The sequence below is a fragment of the Aythya marila genome (assembly GCF_965140915.1).
Source record: "Aythya marila genome assembly, chromosome: 14".
Lineage (NCBI taxonomy): Eukaryota > Metazoa > Chordata > Aves > Anseriformes > Anatidae > Aythya > Aythya marila.
Window position 1 is genome coordinate 13,031,915 of NC_139055.1, and position 16,747 is coordinate 13,048,661.

The 16,747-nt window shown below is 46.7% G+C and overlaps 1 protein-coding gene and 1 long non-coding RNA gene across 2 annotated transcripts; both read right to left on the minus strand.

Annotated features, from left to right (window-relative positions):
• Positions 1–1,186: 1,186 nt before the first annotated feature.
• On the minus strand, positions 1,187–4,121 carry LOC309883611. The gene is made up of 3 exons (XR_014318487.1): positions 3,726–4,121; positions 3,472–3,566; positions 1,187–1,504 (listed from the first exon to the last, which is right to left on the minus strand). It is a non-coding gene; the product is annotated as an uncharacterized lncRNA (long non-coding RNA).
• Positions 4,122–7,813: 3,692 nt separating this feature from the next.
• SAP30L (SAP30 like) lies at positions 7,814–15,277 on the minus strand. The gene is made up of 4 exons (XM_082771667.1): positions 14,795–15,277; positions 12,938–13,060; positions 11,422–11,520; positions 7,814–9,401 (listed from the first exon to the last, which is right to left on the minus strand). The coding sequence occupies exons 1-4, from the start codon at positions 14,978–14,980 to the stop codon at positions 9,273–9,275; spliced, it is 537 nt and encodes a 178-aa protein (XP_082627793.1). The 5' UTR covers positions 14,981–15,277; the 3' UTR covers positions 7,814–9,272.
• Positions 15,278–16,747: the final 1,470 nt, after the last annotated feature.

Genomic DNA, 16,747 nt, shown 5'->3' on the forward strand with positions numbered 1-16,747 from the left:
GGATGGAATCTGGTGGGAGCCGGGGCTGTCTCACGGAGGATCAGTGCTGGAGCCCCCGCAGGGAGTGTGGCTTGGTGGGAAGGTGTTCACTGGGTGGGTGGCAGGGCAGGTGGTTATCCAGGTGGCTAAAGCTGAGGGAGCACAAAGCAAGAGGGACCGACGAGGCGGGGAAAGTCCCTGCTTGCAGTGCTTCCTTTTTGCCTGCTTGTTCTTCCTTCCACATGAGGAATTCAGGTCCTGACCACCCTGAAAGACTTTACAGTAACCAGAGAACCAGGGGAATTTATGGCGTCACCAGTGGCTGAAAGCTGAGGAATTGAGAGGAAAAAGGATTTTTTTTTTTTTTTCTTAGACTACAGCTACCCTGACAAAAATCCTCATGGCCCATAACTGACTTGCAGGAGCAGCTAGGGGAACACAGGGGTCAGAGCAGCCTGGTTTAGGTGCCTCAGCTGGGAGCTCCTTCCCAAAACAAGAAGCTGGGAGGAGTTACGAACCTAAGCTAGTGCACAAGGTTTGTATTAACCTTAAAATTCCTTCACCTGCTCAACCTTTCCCATTCAGTTCCTACTACTTTGGTCCCAAGTCTGTTGGAGGGAGTGGAGGGCAGGCTTTGCTCTGAAGGATCACCAGCTTGACACACACCCATGCCTTGGCTGCTGCATTCAACAACCCACGCTGCAAAACAGCCAGGAACCAAGCCAGCTTTTTAGGGTTGAAAACAAGCAATTCCATGCACTTTTAGGCTCCTATTTGTAGGAAGATGGCGTAAAGAGGTGGGAAAGTCCTTGCAGAGACACCTTTACTGGCCTCCTTTGGGGAACGCCACTTGGATCAGATGAACAGCAGGGAGGAATGGGGAAAACAGGGTCATGGAAAAGAGAAAAGGGAGGATGAGAAGTGGCCGGGTGAAGGACAGTGGCTCCCCCAGCACTGTACTTTGTTCTAGCCTATAAGAAATGGTCAGTGAAGGGCCTTTAACATGTTTTTAATCCCTGGGGAAATGGAGACACAGAGAGCTGAGGTGACTCAAGGCCAGCAGCAGAACACCAAGCACTCCTAAATCCCAGCTTTTTACAGGAGGGTCAGGGCTCATGCTCAGTAAACCAATGGAAATTCCAAGAAAAACAAACTGGTTCTGTTGAGAAGGTGGGTTTGAAACAATGAAAACATCAACCTAGGGGGCACAGGGATCCTTCCAGGGCAAACCAGACAGGGAAGAGCTGAACGGCCCCGTTTCGGCACAGTGGGATCCTGGCTGCCCCCTGTGGCTGGGAAGGTGCTGGGCTGTTCCCCTCCACCTATGTGCGGAGGGGCTGGACGTGCTGCCTGCTGTTCTCAGGCTCCTTGGTGATCCCCACCTGTGGCAGGAGCAGCAGAGCCATCCACCTACCTGATGCTTCTCTCCTCCCCAGTCTCAGCCACTGCTTTTCTGTACACTGGCAGTTCTGCTTCCACCTCGGTGCTCTCTGCTGAGGATGCCGCAGCGATCACAGAGCACTTCCTGCAACACGCAAAGGAAGCAGATCTTGGAAAACGTTCCAAAAACAATTAAGTAAAAGCACATTAGGGGGCTTTGAGGTACTTAGGGAAGAAGCCAACAGTGCTTGCAAGGATAAGAGATGTGAAATTGGCTCCAACTCCTGGCAAAGTGAGATTGAGTGCTGGCAGAACTGTGCAGTCATCCCTTATTGGGTACAAGGGAAATAAATTAAAAGAAGGAAAAAAAATAAAAAAGCTCTGAGGTTCTCCTCTCCACACTCAGCCTGCTCAACCACATCTCTAAAACATAAAACCATTAAATCCACATTCACATTTTTCCCCAGTCCTCTGCGCTGCCCTTTTCTGCTGAGGAGCAGAGAACCGAAGCCTGGTTTCCATCAACATTGCGAGGAGGCCGTACGAAGGCTCACGCAGAGAATCGGACATGTTCAATTTCAATCTCCACCAGGGAGAAAAAAAAAAACAACACCAAACAAGCCATTTTTATGATCTCCACATCCCACTACAGCGTAATCCCTCTTCCGGTATCTGACAAGTACGGGCAGCTCCTCCACAGGAGACAACCTTGGGACAGGAAAATGTCCCTGGTCCCCCCAGGCAGTTGCACAGCCCCAGGCTGGGAGGTGCAGGCAGCGAGCACCCAGCACCCAGCTTGCTGAGCTAACACTGCCCTCGCACGGCAGCCGGGAGTGCAGAGGGGGGCGTGCGGGTTCGGATTTGATCAAATCAATCTGCTGCTGGTGCAGTTTCTCAGCGTAAATGCGTTAAAAAGAGACTGAGCGGATTCCTCTCCGGGCTCGAGCATGAAATCTTCTGTGGGTTGCTTGGCGGGGAGCCAGAATGAGATTAAGCGACATTATCTGTCTGTCTATACAAATCACAGATTCACCAGCCGTTTGTTTCTATCACTGCAGTTTCCAGTGTACTCTCTCTTGCTGAAGATGGCACCTGCGTAACTGCTGCTTGGTTGTTCTCCTTCAGCCCTTCTGCCTCTCCTCCCTGCACAAGACACCTCACGGTGCTGGCAGAAGAACCCACGCTCACCTGTTTGGGAATATAAATGACACAGCTTTTCCCTTTCCACTGGGGTATGCTGCCCTTGTCCTCACCTGAAGACCATTCCCTGCTACCTCCTAGAAAAGCCTGACAACATGCAAGTGATGCCCTGAGAAGCGACCTGCCCTTGCTCCTTGTGCTGTGGTGCCTGCCTGTGCCACCTCTGGTCTTCTTCAGCTGTGAGCTCCCTGGGACAGGGACAACACTTGCAGCACGCTGCCTCACACAAAAAAGCTCCCAGTTCTTTGCTAAGGCCTCCAGATATATCCAAAAAAAAAAAAAGACAGTGATGACACTGGGATGTTCCTGGTGTGCCAGCTCAGTCTCTCCCAGCTCTCCGATACATCGAGGTCTGTCTTTAACCAAGAGATTAGACTCGGGAATAATTACTGATCGCTGTTTCTCACAGCAGAGTGAGAAAGATCATCACAATATGACTCAGTTCTCTAAGGTCGCTTCCCAAGAATTCTCACTTCCTCCCTGCCAAAAGCTAACACCCTGGACGTAGGGCAGGGGGGGACCAAACGCCTGCCGCAGGCACCACTCCAGTACGACCAGACACGTTCCGCATGGCTGGAAGCCACCAGCAGCAAACAGAAGAGCAGCAGCACAAGCTGCCACCCTCCTCCCCGCGGGCATTTCGCTGAAAACAAACAATGAGGAGCACGCAGGTCAGCTGGCTGCAGGACAGCACCAAGGAATAGGGATACAGGAGGCGGTGTGCGATTGTTTCAGGGAGAATTATCTGTGCAAATCTTTACTGCACATGAACAGTGTGATTTAACTTGACAATGATATATTCAGGTCATGTATTTTGAACATAAAACTCTCAACATCCTCTGTGAGAGTCCAAGTGTCTGAAAAGCTACGCTACAACCTCTTTCCTGGCTAAAAATCAAGGCTAAAACATACCTCAGACACTGCCAGCAGAGACTTAGGAAATGCCATGACAGAGTTCAGGAGAACAAGTACCGAATCCCCAATTTCTGGCATCCCTCACTTCCTTGCTGCAGGAAAAAAAAAATTAGACATCTTTGGTGTACAAAAATGATGTTCGGGATGAAAAACTACAGGAAAATGAAACAAAGCACTACACAGAAAAGGATCTCTCAATGGATTTAACACTGGGATGCTGTGTGTCAGCATTGCTCAGGAGTAGCACCCACCTTATCAGCCGGGCACGCCGCTGTGACTGGATGACGGGAGCTGGAAGTCATGCATGAAACGCAGCCAAGGGTGTACTCGAGAAGGAAACAGAAGCTCAAGGCTGAACTTTGCATAAAGAAGATTCATTAGGAAACACAATCAAATGAGACATCGCACTTGACTGACTGTTCATGACAGGGAGGGGGAAAAAAAAAAAACCTGTCATGGAAAAGCCCCAAATTCCCTGCACTGTAAGGTCCCCCAACTCTCCAGCTAACTCCAGCTTGCTCCTGAGGCTTTTTGTTGCACTCCAGAGACTCTGTGATTTCTCCTGCAGCAACCCACACAGTTTTGTCACAAAATAGCCGATGACCTGAGTTTTCTACTTCAGGCTTGGCATATCCTAGTCAGCAGGTGCCATTCTTCCTTCCACGTCTGCAATATTTTCAGCCCTAGGAAGGTGGGTGGGAAATGATGGTGAATCAGACAAGCCCGGCACAAAACATCCATGCAAAGCAAAACTCCATTGGCTCTGGAGCCGAAAATGCTAAGGGCAGAAAGGCAAATGCAGCAGGGAACATAGGCCTTGTTGCTAGATAGATCATTTATTAAAGTGAAATTCAGCATTTGATCTTTGTCAGACAGTACAGAGTTAAAGTCTCATACACAGTGGAAGCAGGACATTTCCTACACCTCAGAGAAGTGAGTTCTACAGTCTCGCTATAAGTTACTAAGTCGCTTTAACAATACACAGCTATCTTACAGTTAAAAATACAAGGTGTCCAAAACATTTGGCATAAGATCAGCACAACACATGGAGGCCAGAAACAGAAGAGGGAACACAGTTTTTCTCTCCCAGTAAGCCCATTAAGAGACTCCAAGCCGTTCTGCGAGTTACCTGTGATTTACCTCCCCTGCACCGTGGCCGTGGAGCAGAGAGCTGTGCCTAGGACAGGAGCACACCCAGCCCCGTCGGGGTGCAGCGGGAGATCCCCGAGCCTGCTGAAGCACAGCCTCTGAGGGCCTGCGGAGCTGCTCGCGAGGGAAGTTCAAGTTTAAGGCAGGAGCCCCCCTTCTCTCCCCACTCTTTCTTCAACCACTAATTCATTTCAAACAGATGTGTTCGCAGGCAAGTCAAAAACGCAAGAGCGGGGATAGCTGTGAGAAGTGCGAGGAGTACCTCCCGTTGTAACAGTTCATTTGCACTTTGAGAGGGGAAAATGAGCCCTCCGCAGCTCGGTAAGCTAGAGATGGCTCACGGGCATCAGTGACAAGAGGAGTGAGGCATCAAAAACATTCCTTCACCTTTGGGACTCTCCAGTCAGCGCTGCGGGCAGTGCAAGGGCTCCTTTCGGAAGGGAGACCACCTCGTGTTACCCACTCTGTTAAAGTGTGGAGGCAAAGTGACGCTAGTGCTCTGGGGAAGCGGAACGATCTGCCAGCATAAACAAACAGTCCCCCAGCAGACCGCTCCTCTCCCCTCCAACTGCAGTTACTGCTGAAGATCTCCCATTGGTATTTACATTTGGCTCAACCAAAAGACGTAAAGTGCACAGCTCCCCCCTTCTTCCCCTCTCATAAAACATCCATTACGAGAGTCGACACAGAACAAGCCTTCCCCGTGTTGCTAGCAGTGGAAGGGTGTTTTGCTCAGTCTTTCTGTGGGCCGCACGTGTGTCCTGTTTCTTCGTCTCTTCGCCACTGTGACCCACTTCAAAAAATGCACTTATTGCAGATTATTTCTGCTCTTCATTCCAAAGCCTCTCCGAAGCCAGCTTGCACTTTAGACTAACTTTAAATGTCAGACTTAACGCATTTAGGTCAAGTTTTGCATGCCACAGTATCTACTGCTTTACAGCCAGATTTCTAAGGAAAACTGGGATACCACAGTACTGGGGACAAGCCGCACAAACCTGCCCCTTCTGCTTTTCTCAGTCTGAGCATCTAAAGTGCCTGTCAAAAGAAACGTTAGCTTTTGATGCAATTGTTTAGTTCAGGTTGATATATGATATTCATGATGCAGTTTTTTTTGTAAAAAATGCATTCTAACACAGCCTCCTTGGATATATTTGCATTTTTCAGCCATCAGATTGCTGCTTACTCCTGTCTTCACATGCTTTAAACTCCCTCGAGTTGAGCTCAAGCCAATAACTACCAACAATGATTTCTTCTTCTTCCCTTAAAGTGAGCAGAGGGTCAGCATAGAGGATGAAATTAACTCTCTGAGATGTTTCTGCATTATTTGGATTTCCTACTAATGGCTTTGGATCTGGTCAGAGGTCTAATGAAGTTGATACAACTCTTCAGTGAGAATTGAATTAGTCTATGTAATTGAGTTTGGCTATGTAATGGCTTGAGGGCTTCAAAGACGATTCTCTGCCCCGGGGTGAATGTCACCTATGCAGGCTTGGAAGATGGAAGCTTCCACTATTATAAACGGAAGATGACGTGGTCATCCCCCATGCCCCAAGGCTTGAGCTCCATGGTTCAAAGCTAGACAGAATTTAAGGCCCATCTGTGAAAAGCAAAATGCAAAAAGGAAAAAAAAAATCCAACAACTTGTCACACCAGCCAAAGCAATTTGGGTCTTCCACCTTTCCAACGAGTTCCATCTAAAAGTGCTGAGAAAATGTCCTACCTCATGGCTTCACAAGTGTGAGGTTCAAACACATTTACTTGAAGTTTTTTTTTTTTTTTTTAAAAAAAGTTGGAAAGTCTGTTTTTAATTGGCATGCAGCATAAGGAATCAAATACACAGAACGGTATTATACAGAATGACAATTGCATTGTTGCGTTTTCTGGTTATTAGACACTAAATGCTTTTCAAGAATCACAGGCACCCTGAACATGGATATTGCTACTGAATTGACATGTGATTTCAGTTTATAGCGTGGCAGCCAGAAAGTGGCTAACCCTTCCAGCGAGACATCAGCTTTCTTTTGCTCAAGGCGTTTTTGATCTGGCTAAGTTGAGAACAAGGTAATAAGGCATTTGCAAGGGTTTATAAGGCTATGGGGTCTGACAGCCAAAGACTCTTCTGTTTCTTTGGTATCCTGCCCCGAAGCTTTCCACCTTATAAACAACTGCTAATGGCTGGTAAACATCTCTTCATCATCACACTTTGCTAAGAATTTTTCCCCAAAAGTATAATTGCTTTAAGAGAGAAACCAAGAATCACAATTTACATCCATTGATTATTTCCAGAAAAAAAAAAAAGTTTCCTGGATACCACCTCTGCACAAAGCATTCCAGTGAATACACCTGAACAGATGGAACCTGCCACCGTATTTCCTTGAAAAGAATCATTTTGCTGCTGGCTGCTAAAACACCCCCAACAGATTTATTTACTTTTAGACATAAAATCAAATGACAACAACAACAAAAAATAAACAAATACAACAACAAAAAAGAAACCCCCAAACTACATTTTTTACAGTTTTGGTCTAGAAGTTACGATGAGGCACAACTCTCAACTCAGAAACTCGTTTTCCCTTGGTAATATCCCCTGATTACATGAGCACTTGGAATATTAACATGCAGTCAGAGAACGGACCACTTTACCTATCTGTCTTGAATGAGAGAAGCCAGATCATGTTGACTGATGTGGGAATTGCTCCACCCTTTCAGTAAGGAAAGGACCAGGATAATTGGGAAAATTTTAAACATTCATGAAATACCAATGCAAGACATCCTCTCCTCATTCCGCAAGCCTCTCTCATGTCCAATGTTCTTAAAATCCATATGGAAACAAACAAGGAAATGCTGAAACCATCACACTCTCCAAAACTTCACAAATGGGGCATGTACCATAACAGATTATTGTGCCTATGACACAGGACTTTAAACACATTGAAGTTCATTTAACTTGATAGAATATTAGCACACAATTCAAAGCTGACGTGAACAGCTTGCTTTAAATTGACGTGATTTTTAAAGAGACCCTGGGAGAGCTTCAGCAAGAGCTTCACTGCGTGAACCCTTCATGCCTTACAAAACACGTGATGCAGTACGAAGCTGGGATTGTGACCTGTGTGTTCTGTTCTTCAACAAAGCTTCATCCAGTTTGGGAATATTAAAACCGGCCACTGGCAAAATGCTAGCCAATGTGTTTTTTTTTTTTTTTTTTTTTTTTTTTTTACTGCAGTTCATTGCTTAAGGCTTGTTGAGAATACACTCTCTACGTGGAGTCTTGGCATCTTTTGACAGAGCAGAGACATTGGTTAGGACAGCATGGAAACAGAGCGGTGCTTTAAATCGTGAGATCCCCTTGAGTAGAATTTGAGGTCACAGGAGAACAGACAGTCACGAGCAACACTTTCATAAGCTCCCTTTGCCAAAATAACTACTGTGTTAGTTGTTAGGACACCTCGGCCTTAAATAACAGGATCAGAGATATTTCTTCCTACAGTGCCCTGTTAGCGAGCATCAGCATGCCACCCTCTGCTTCAGAGAACTCTCAGAAAGCACACATAATGCTCATAAAAGGCAAGTGCTTCGATACTCAGGATGTTTTGTTTGCTTGTAAAGGCAGATGAAATGCATCATGCTCCAGCCAGTTTGCTACCCTGCTTATGGCACTACACCCGTTAGCTTGTCTTTACACTGCCAAGCCTCTTAATCCACACAGCAGTTTTGTGACACCTGCTGAAGCCTAGCTTCAGTGTGAAATTCCCATCACCTGTGACTGATAGCTGACGTGGCACAGAGATTAAGAGACAGATGTTGAACCCATTCTTTCACCTATCATCACCCAGCCTTGAATACAAGGGAAACACATACAAGTGAATTAAATGAGCATTTCTACCAACGCAATCAAACCCAGCAAATAAGCTGTATTTGCCTTGATACCACATTCTGAGGAACTGCAAAAGTTCTTAAATGCTTACAGACAATTAAGTAGTGAGTTCTTAAATAAAAGAACTTAGAAAAACAGCGATTGTAGAAAGTTGTTTGGCTTCCATGTCGGGTGAAACAAGGTGAAAAAAATAAAATTTCAGACTCGTCAAGTCACTGGAGTACATTTGGTGAGCTGGAGCATTTGTATAAGTTTGAGACTTGAAGCACTGACTCAAGGCAAGACAGAGCACGTGTAGGTGGGGAGCAAGCTTCAGACAAACTTCTGACCCACGCACCTCGATAATGAATTTCATCTCTGCTGCTATTCCAGTCCTGTGCCAAGACAAACTGCATGGTGTTTTGTGATGCAGTCTAAATTCAGTGAAAAAAATCCATCTGTGATCTAAATTACATTGAGATGCAGATTTCCAGAAATGTTTTAAAACACTGAGTTGGCAGACTCTGCAGTCCTACAAGTTTACTTCGTTTCCTCATTATCCTCATTTCTTGATTCCAATGTGACTTTTAAACGAGGGGAAGAGAAGTCTTCAGAAACATGCTGTGCACATGTTTTCATATATTCCTGATAAGAATGTCTATACTTTCCTGTCATCCAGACTTACTGCGTTTTAAAAAAAATTTACAATATACTTCAACAGTTTTTATATACCTAAAATGCACAATACCATCTGTTCCTTCAAGATCCCTCTTATTCCGAGTCTTGTTAATCTTCATTCTAGTTGCTTGCTACTTTCTGATTTCTGGTCCAGCCTGCTCTTGTTGTTCTTTACCATATAGATGAAATACGCAAGCGTCTCTTTCTCATTCACAGGAATATTCCTGAAGTGACGACTGACAGTCTAGAAGGAGAACATGCAGAAAGACAAAAATTCGGAAATTAAAAAGTGGAAATATCCAGAACTATGGGTTTTCTGTGTTTTCCTAAAATTATTTTATGGCCACTGAGCATAATATGCTTTTAGGCAAACATGCACCAATTCAAAGTGTCAGTCCTCATTTACCTCTCTCTCTCTGTCTCTCTCTCTTTACAGCTGCAATACGCATATGAACAGAGCACAGTCTTGCTATGTCAGCACTATTTGCAGCCAACCTACAAGCAGAATTTGGAAGCCAGAATGTCCTCCTGCCAAAGCAGCATATTCTCTCCTCAGTGGCATTTTATGCCGAGATTATTTGGAAGAGTAAGCTTTCCCTGCATCATGGTATTTTAAGGAGAGTGTCAGAAATACTGAAACACTTTGCTTTGTGAACCAGATGTAGCAAAGATTTTGAGTCAAAAGAAAAATAAGCTTTTACTTAAGCTTTTACTGAAAGGTACACCAGAGGATTTGCAATGGGAAGATTAGAGTTCAGTTAAGGCTACTCCTCTCTAAACTGAGCATAAGCCCTGAACCATTAGCTGCTTTTTCCTCAGAAAGTGAATAAAAAAAAACACTGGAGCTGGATGAGGTCTGCCTCTAATAGGGAATAAGCTCTTATTGGTACCCAATACAGCTCCAAAGCTGAATTTTATTCCTCAGCCTGCATCAAGTCACTCCAAGAAGATTTATGGAAGTTTGAGTTTTCCTTACGGTGGGGTAGCAGCAGGAGTCTAAGAGCCTCAGGCAGCAGTGATTCAAGCATGGGAGCTGGACGAGGATCCAGCGTAGGGTCAAAGCTGCTCAGACTTCACAGGAAATCTGGGAAGTGTGTGACAACTTTAAGTTAGGCTCCCTTTAAGGTTATTTTCTGCTTGCACAGTAGTTTTATTTATTATTTTTTCCTCCTGAGCATATGAATGGTAAATTGCTCAAGTATGTAGCCTTTCATGGCAGGAGGTAACTGGCAGACAGTTAGTTGTAACATGATAAATCAGCTCTACTAATGTGGACACACAACCACCCTACTTCATTTACCTTGCTCCTACGTGCATTACACTACACATTCTCTATATTCTGTACACTCATTCCCTAGCTGACTTGGAAAGAACTAGAAAGTGTTTTACTGTCTTTTTTGGTCTGACAGTTGTTGTTCTTTAAAGCAGCAGCAAAACTATTCAGTTCTGGGCAGACAGTTGTGACAACCTCAGCTTACAAAAACAACCTCATCATTCTTAACTGCTACAGTTCCTCCAAGTTTAGAAAAGACTTTTCTTAGAGAAAACCTTCAGATCAAGTGAGGAGAGAGAGCGCAGAGCAGATGCACACCAAGCACAACTAGCCTGAATAACAGAGTTGCACAGTTATTTCTTAAGTATGGTGTGAAAAAAAAACAACAACAAAAAACAAAAAACAACAACACAGGAAAAGACCTTAAGAAAAAAAAAAAAAAAAAAAAAAAAACTTTTACATGTTGACTTACTAGAGAATCATAAGATAATCTGGACAAGGGAGGGAAATAAGCAATCTGAAGTCATGGTCAGATTTTGCCTTAAATAATAAGCAATTCCAACCAGTTCAAGTGGCTGTGAGGAAAGAGAAAATAATAGGGGCACTTCAGGTGACTATTAATGGGTATGCTTGAGTTCCAGCAGAACAGAGATTTTCAGATAACATCCAAGCCACTCAAAGCTAGGTTCTCTTTCTCTTTCCTAAAGGTATTAGAATGGGGACTATGAACAAGGAGGGAAAGGAAGCAGAGAAAAGCAAGTTACTAAAACATGCTTTCAATAGCCAGCTTCCATGTTTTCCATGACCATCTCCAGTGAAAGAAAGCACGCAGCTTTCTGTTGGCACCATCTCCTGAGAACTACTGCAGAGCACATGGGACGTGCTAACAATAGCCACCACAGGTATTGGTGTCCAGAAAGTGGGCACCTCAGTATAGGAGCGAAAAAGATTTTTAATGATGAAGATAATAGTACCACTTGCCATCACTTACTTCTGCTAGCTGAGCCTTGTTGAGTCCAGGCCTTGTCTGCAGCTTATAATGTCTCTTGTAACGTCGCAGAGTATTCACTTGGAGCTGGAACAAATCAACCTGGAAGTGATACAGAGAACAGGGGATAAGCACTACCTTTAGCATCTATTAAGCATAAATGCGGAATAATCTAAAAAGAGCTATTTCCTCTTCAGCAGAAAAAGTTCCTTGCTCACATTTAGAACCACATGACCTTGCCTTATGGACAAATCTAAATCTATTTTGTACTTGTTAATGTTAAAGGACCAAAATAGCCTCAGGGAAATACAAAATTTTGTTCTGGTTCACATGCTGTCAACAGAATTGCTGGCCAATTTCTGCTCTCAATTACACCTCTGCAACCTCTGAGCAAAGGGGAATCTTTTGTTCCCACAAGGTTTAAAAAACTCACATACAAAATATCAATTTAGCAGGCATCGAACAAAGGGCTTGTGACATAAAACAGAGTACAGAGAAGAAATGAAATTCAAGTATTTCAATGGGAAGTGCAGAGTTTAAAAGCAGGGGGCAGGGGGAGGCTACAGGAAGATGAAGATCATGTGGGAAATGCCACATTTCAAAGACAAAAGGAAGCTCTGCCAGAAACCAAGAAGAAAACATCATGAAGACTGACACACTGCAGAGATCCATATTTTGTTATGTGACGTGCATCCCTCCGTTTGTAACCACCAAACAGCTTGCACGCCCTGTAGCACTAACGTTCTTAGGTGCCAGCTGGGCCTCCACCAGCCCTTCTGGTTAACTGATGTAAACTCTGTATTGTAAAGTTTCAGCAGAGATCCATACGGAACGGAAGCACAAACAGCTACAACAAAGGGTCACATATCCTTGAAAACAAAACAAACATTACTACTTTTTCAAAACCTCCACGCAGGAGGTGCGGGGACACAGTTTTGCTGGCAAAACATTTCTTATTTTAATTCAGAAGAACGCCTTTTCCCAGCACGGGTGGCATTTCCAGCAGAGGGCTCTGCTGACATGGCCACAACTCAGCTGCTCTGTGAACATTACCTTTGCACAACTTTTTACGATGTCAACAGTACCAGAATCATCATCAAAACAAACACTGCACGCAACGGGACAGAGAAGAGACGATTCTAGCGTTTTGAAATCCAAAAAGGAATATGCCAGTTTCCTTAAAATAAAAAGCCTTACAAATGCGGTCTGTAATTTGAAGGTAATTTTAAATAGCGTTAAAAATAGTACATGCAAAGGCCTGCAGAAGCCTAGTAGCCCTGAGGATCACATTCCCAAACATAGAGAGACTGACTGGATCAAAGATTTCATACAGGGATGAAGAAGAAAATGAGGATACGACACAATCAATAAGAGTCTTCCTCAAAAATCAGAGCAACTCCACAGTAGTTTCAGTGGAGCTGCAAATTAAATTATTTTCTGATACACAAAAACATCCAAGTGAAACTTCACCATGCTCAAAACTGGTAAAGCATCCTACGACGACTCGGTGCCTACTAACCTCTGGGACATCGGTGTCATGCTCAGGAGAGTCACCTCCATCATCACTTGTCTTCCTTTTTCTTTTGTTTCGGACGCTTTGAATAAAATTCTTGTGAAAATCACATATATACAGATGTCTCACCTACGGATCAGAAGTGGCAAAAAAAAAAGCAATCAAAACAGGTAGTGTAAAAACAGTACTCAACAGCAGCCCTTAGACACCAGAACCACAGCGTGCGTTCTTACTACCTCATGACCGAGGGTAAGAGGCTGACATTAAGAAATTCCTAATCTGAAACCCCAGGCCTGGTATCATACGCTTGTGTTAAAGATAACTTACATTACAAATACCAAAGAGCTCCAGTTGAACCTGAATCTCAGAGATAACATATTTCTTTTTTATGGTTGTAGTCATATAACAGAAAGACACAGTGAATGGCCTGCAGGAAATGCATTTTCTTTAGGAGTAGCCAGGTAACTAACAAGTAAAATATTATTCTGCTCCACCCTGGTGAACTTTCTGGTTTGAATAGCACATCAGATTATTAACACAAGGGTTTCAAAACCTAGGCAAAACAAAACTTGGCTAATTACATCAATTAAAACAGACGAAGTAAGAGCAAAAGCATCTCCCTTCCACAGCTTATCTTACCCCTGAACTGACGTTTTAACAGATATTGTAACACTAAAATTAGTATACATACAAATGATCAAAATTATTTGAAGCCAATAAGGCAAGAATATCTCCAGGTAACACAAGCACCCTACATTCAGAATCCCTTTCTGCAGCATACTTGATACTTTCCCTTCATTTTGAGCTCATTAGGCTGATTTTCTCTTTTTATTTATAAAGCCTTTCATCTAACAACAAAGAGTTTTTTCCTAGAATGAAACAACTATGCCACTAAGCAATTCTGCTGGGGACTACGACCAGGAAAAACCTAATTCTATTCCTAAAAACCACGAGGTTTCAAATTTAGTCACCCTCTTCCCATGACATTTTGTATTTTGGCTGTATAAAAGTGACCTGACCACCTGGAGACGCTGCCACATGGCCGGCCTCAGAACTTCACCTTCTTTGTTTTTAATGCTTTTAACCTTTAAAGATCAGATAAGAAAGGCAAGCAGAGCAGACTTCCGGAAACAGAGTCGCTTCTGAGAAATTCCTCCTGCAGTCTTCACGAGCTGCTGTGCTATACCTGCTCTCTACCCGGCAAACAACCCGCTTCTATCTTGAGCTGTCAGCTGTCACTTCGTGGAATTAAGCGGCCAGCAGCAAACTGGGCTGCTCAGTGCCGAACAGCAAATAACCATGTGGGTGCTGTATTTGTAAGGCAGCACGCTGCACGTTGCTGCGCATTGTGGCCGTGATGCAGCGGTTTATATTTTAGTAATCTGCTCCGCTGTGACTTTAATTAGTAAGAAGGGATGTTAGCTACACTTATATAGAGATAGCGAGCCGTATCGCTGGTTTCGCCTAGCAGCACAAGCACGTTCCAGTACGAAACTGAAATTAAAGCAGCGCGGCAACCCCCGGAGCAAAGCCGGCTTGCTGCCTGGCTCCCTGAGAACAGCACCCACTGCGCAGAGCCTTCCCTCTCAGCCACGGCTTTCGGGGCTGCCGCAGTGAGCCTCAGGAGCCCCTCCGTGCCACCAGGCACCGCTGCCTCTGCACCCAGGCGTGAAACCCTGTGCCTTAGCGCATAAGCACCAGAGGCAGCAAGTTTGAGAAGCAAAGCACCGCAGTTCCTGCCACAAACCATCCCCACAGCTCCTGAGGCTCGCAGGACCGCGGGGAGGGGGGTTGGAGGGCAGAGCCCAACTCGCCGTGCGGAGAAGCAACTTTAGGGCCGGGCGCGGCCGGCGGCGCACTCACGCTTTTATCGATGTCCAGCTTGAGCTTCTTCTGCGAGATGCTCTTCTGGATCCTCTTGCTGAAGGACGCGTTGCCGGCGGGGCGCACGCAGCGGTCCCCGTCGTCGATGAGGCAGCAGCTCTGGCCGTAGAAAGGGGCTGCGGGAGGCCCATCCCGGCTGTCCTCCTCGGTGCTGAAACCATTCATCGCCCGCCCGCCCGACCCTCGCCCGGGCCGCCGGGGGGTGAGAACCGCCTCAGCCCCTCAAACCGCCGCCGCCTCAGCCGCCCCTCGGCCCCCGGGGGGGACCCCGCCGCCCGCCCGCCGCGCACCGCGGGGGCCCCCTCCCGGGGGGGAGCCCCCTCAGCAGCCCGCAGGAGGCCGCTCCGCCGCCCCTCGGCTCGGAGGAGGCCGGAGCCGGGCCCCGAAGCGCCGCCACCGCCGCCGACCCCGCGGGGGAGCCGGGACCCCGCGCGCGCCGCCCGCTCCTCTCCTCACACACAAAACCGCCTCCCCGGCGGCGGAAGTCCCGCCCTCGCCGCCCTCCAAGCCCGTCGCCGATTGGCCGCGCGAGGTTCGAGGGGCGGAACCCGCCGCCGCCGCTCCGCGAGGCGATTGGAGGAAGGAGCCGCCCGTCTGCCTGCACCGCCCGGCCCCGCGCTCGCACGGCTGCCGGAAGCTCGGGGCGGGAGGGGAGGGGAGGGGGGCGCGCGGCGTTGCCAGGGCAACGCGGTTCGCTCCCCCCCCCCCCTCCGCGGCCTCCCCTCAGGCGAGGCCCGGCCCCGCGCTGCCCCCCTCGGGGCGCTGCCCCCCGGTCCCGGCCCTTCCCCCGAGGAAACCGGGGGACCCCCGCGGCCCCCATCGCCCCCCGGCCCGGCCCCGCAGGCCCCGGGGCTTCCCCCGCCGACCGAAGCTGAGGCGGCGCCGCTGTAACGTTTAAAAAAATAAATGTGGTCAAAAATAAAAAAAAAAGTGGTCAAAATAAAAAGCAAGCATCCAAATGTGTGCGTTTCTTTCCCCTGTCTTCGTAAATAAGTCCCCGGGACACGCTCCTGCCTGGTCCTGCTGCCATCAGCACCTGAGGTGTAAAAAAAAATTATACTTATTTTTCTAATTAGGAGGCGGACAGTGAAAAGATTGAAACTGGAAAAGTGCTTCCCGATGCAAGGTAACTTGAAAGTTTGCATTTCTTTCCTCTCTGGACAAAATAAAAAATAAAAGGACTGCCCTGTGGAAACAAGGCATCACTTCTGGAGGTGCCGTCAGCTGTGGGACACCAGACAGCAGATACTGGCGAGGGGAAAAGCACTGCCTCTATCTGAATAAAAGGCTTTGTGCATAAACAGAAGGTGCTAGAGAATAAAATATTTCTGTAAAGTTTGAAATCATAAGCTCAGTGTGCTTTAGTACCGAAGGAACCGTGCTGCACGTACCCCCATGAAATACCTCTGAAGGGAAGAGGCCGCTCGCAGCCCTGTGGGAGCAGAGGGCCCCAGCAGCACCCACAGGGGTGTCCTACACCTAAATAGCCGTGTTCCAGGCAGCTCCTGCAATACCATGTGTGTCAATAAATCTTGAGGGCAGGGCCCAGTCTCCAGACACTTCCTCAACAGTTCTGACTCGTCTTAGTTTTTATTGCTGGTGTGCTCAGGCGATGAATAATTTGTTTGTGCTGCAGAACTACAGCGTGATCTTACAGGGACAACGCTCCCAGAAGCTGGCCACACCAAGGGGAAGGTGGTGGAAACACACAACTCACCTGCAGACCAACAAGCAGATAGTGAGGGGCAAAGAGATCACTGAAATAGTCTTGGATTGTCAGGCAGGACTGCCTTGACATTTGGGAAGCTCAAAGCACAAACCGCAGGGGCAGATGATAACAGAAGCAAGCAACTAGATAAAAGGGAGCGTGTTTGTGTCAGGCAGGGCTTCCTCCTGTCCCCGTGACAAGGAGATGCTGCAGGTGCTCCCCTG

Excerpts from the sequence above, each read along its gene's own strand:
- SAP30L (XM_082771667.1), bottom strand. The coding sequence starts at position 14,980 with ATGAATGGTTTCAGCACCGAGGAGGACAGCCGGGATGGGCCTCCCGCA. Across the intron at positions 13,061-14,794 it reads AGCTGGACATCGATAAAAGC|GTGAGACATCTGTATATATG; the intron begins GTGAGTGCGCCG and ends TCTGATCCGTAG. Across the intron at positions 11,521-12,937 it reads ATGACACCGATGTCCCAGAG|GTTGATTTGTTCCAGCTCCA; the intron begins GTTAGTAGGCAC and ends TATCACTTCCAG.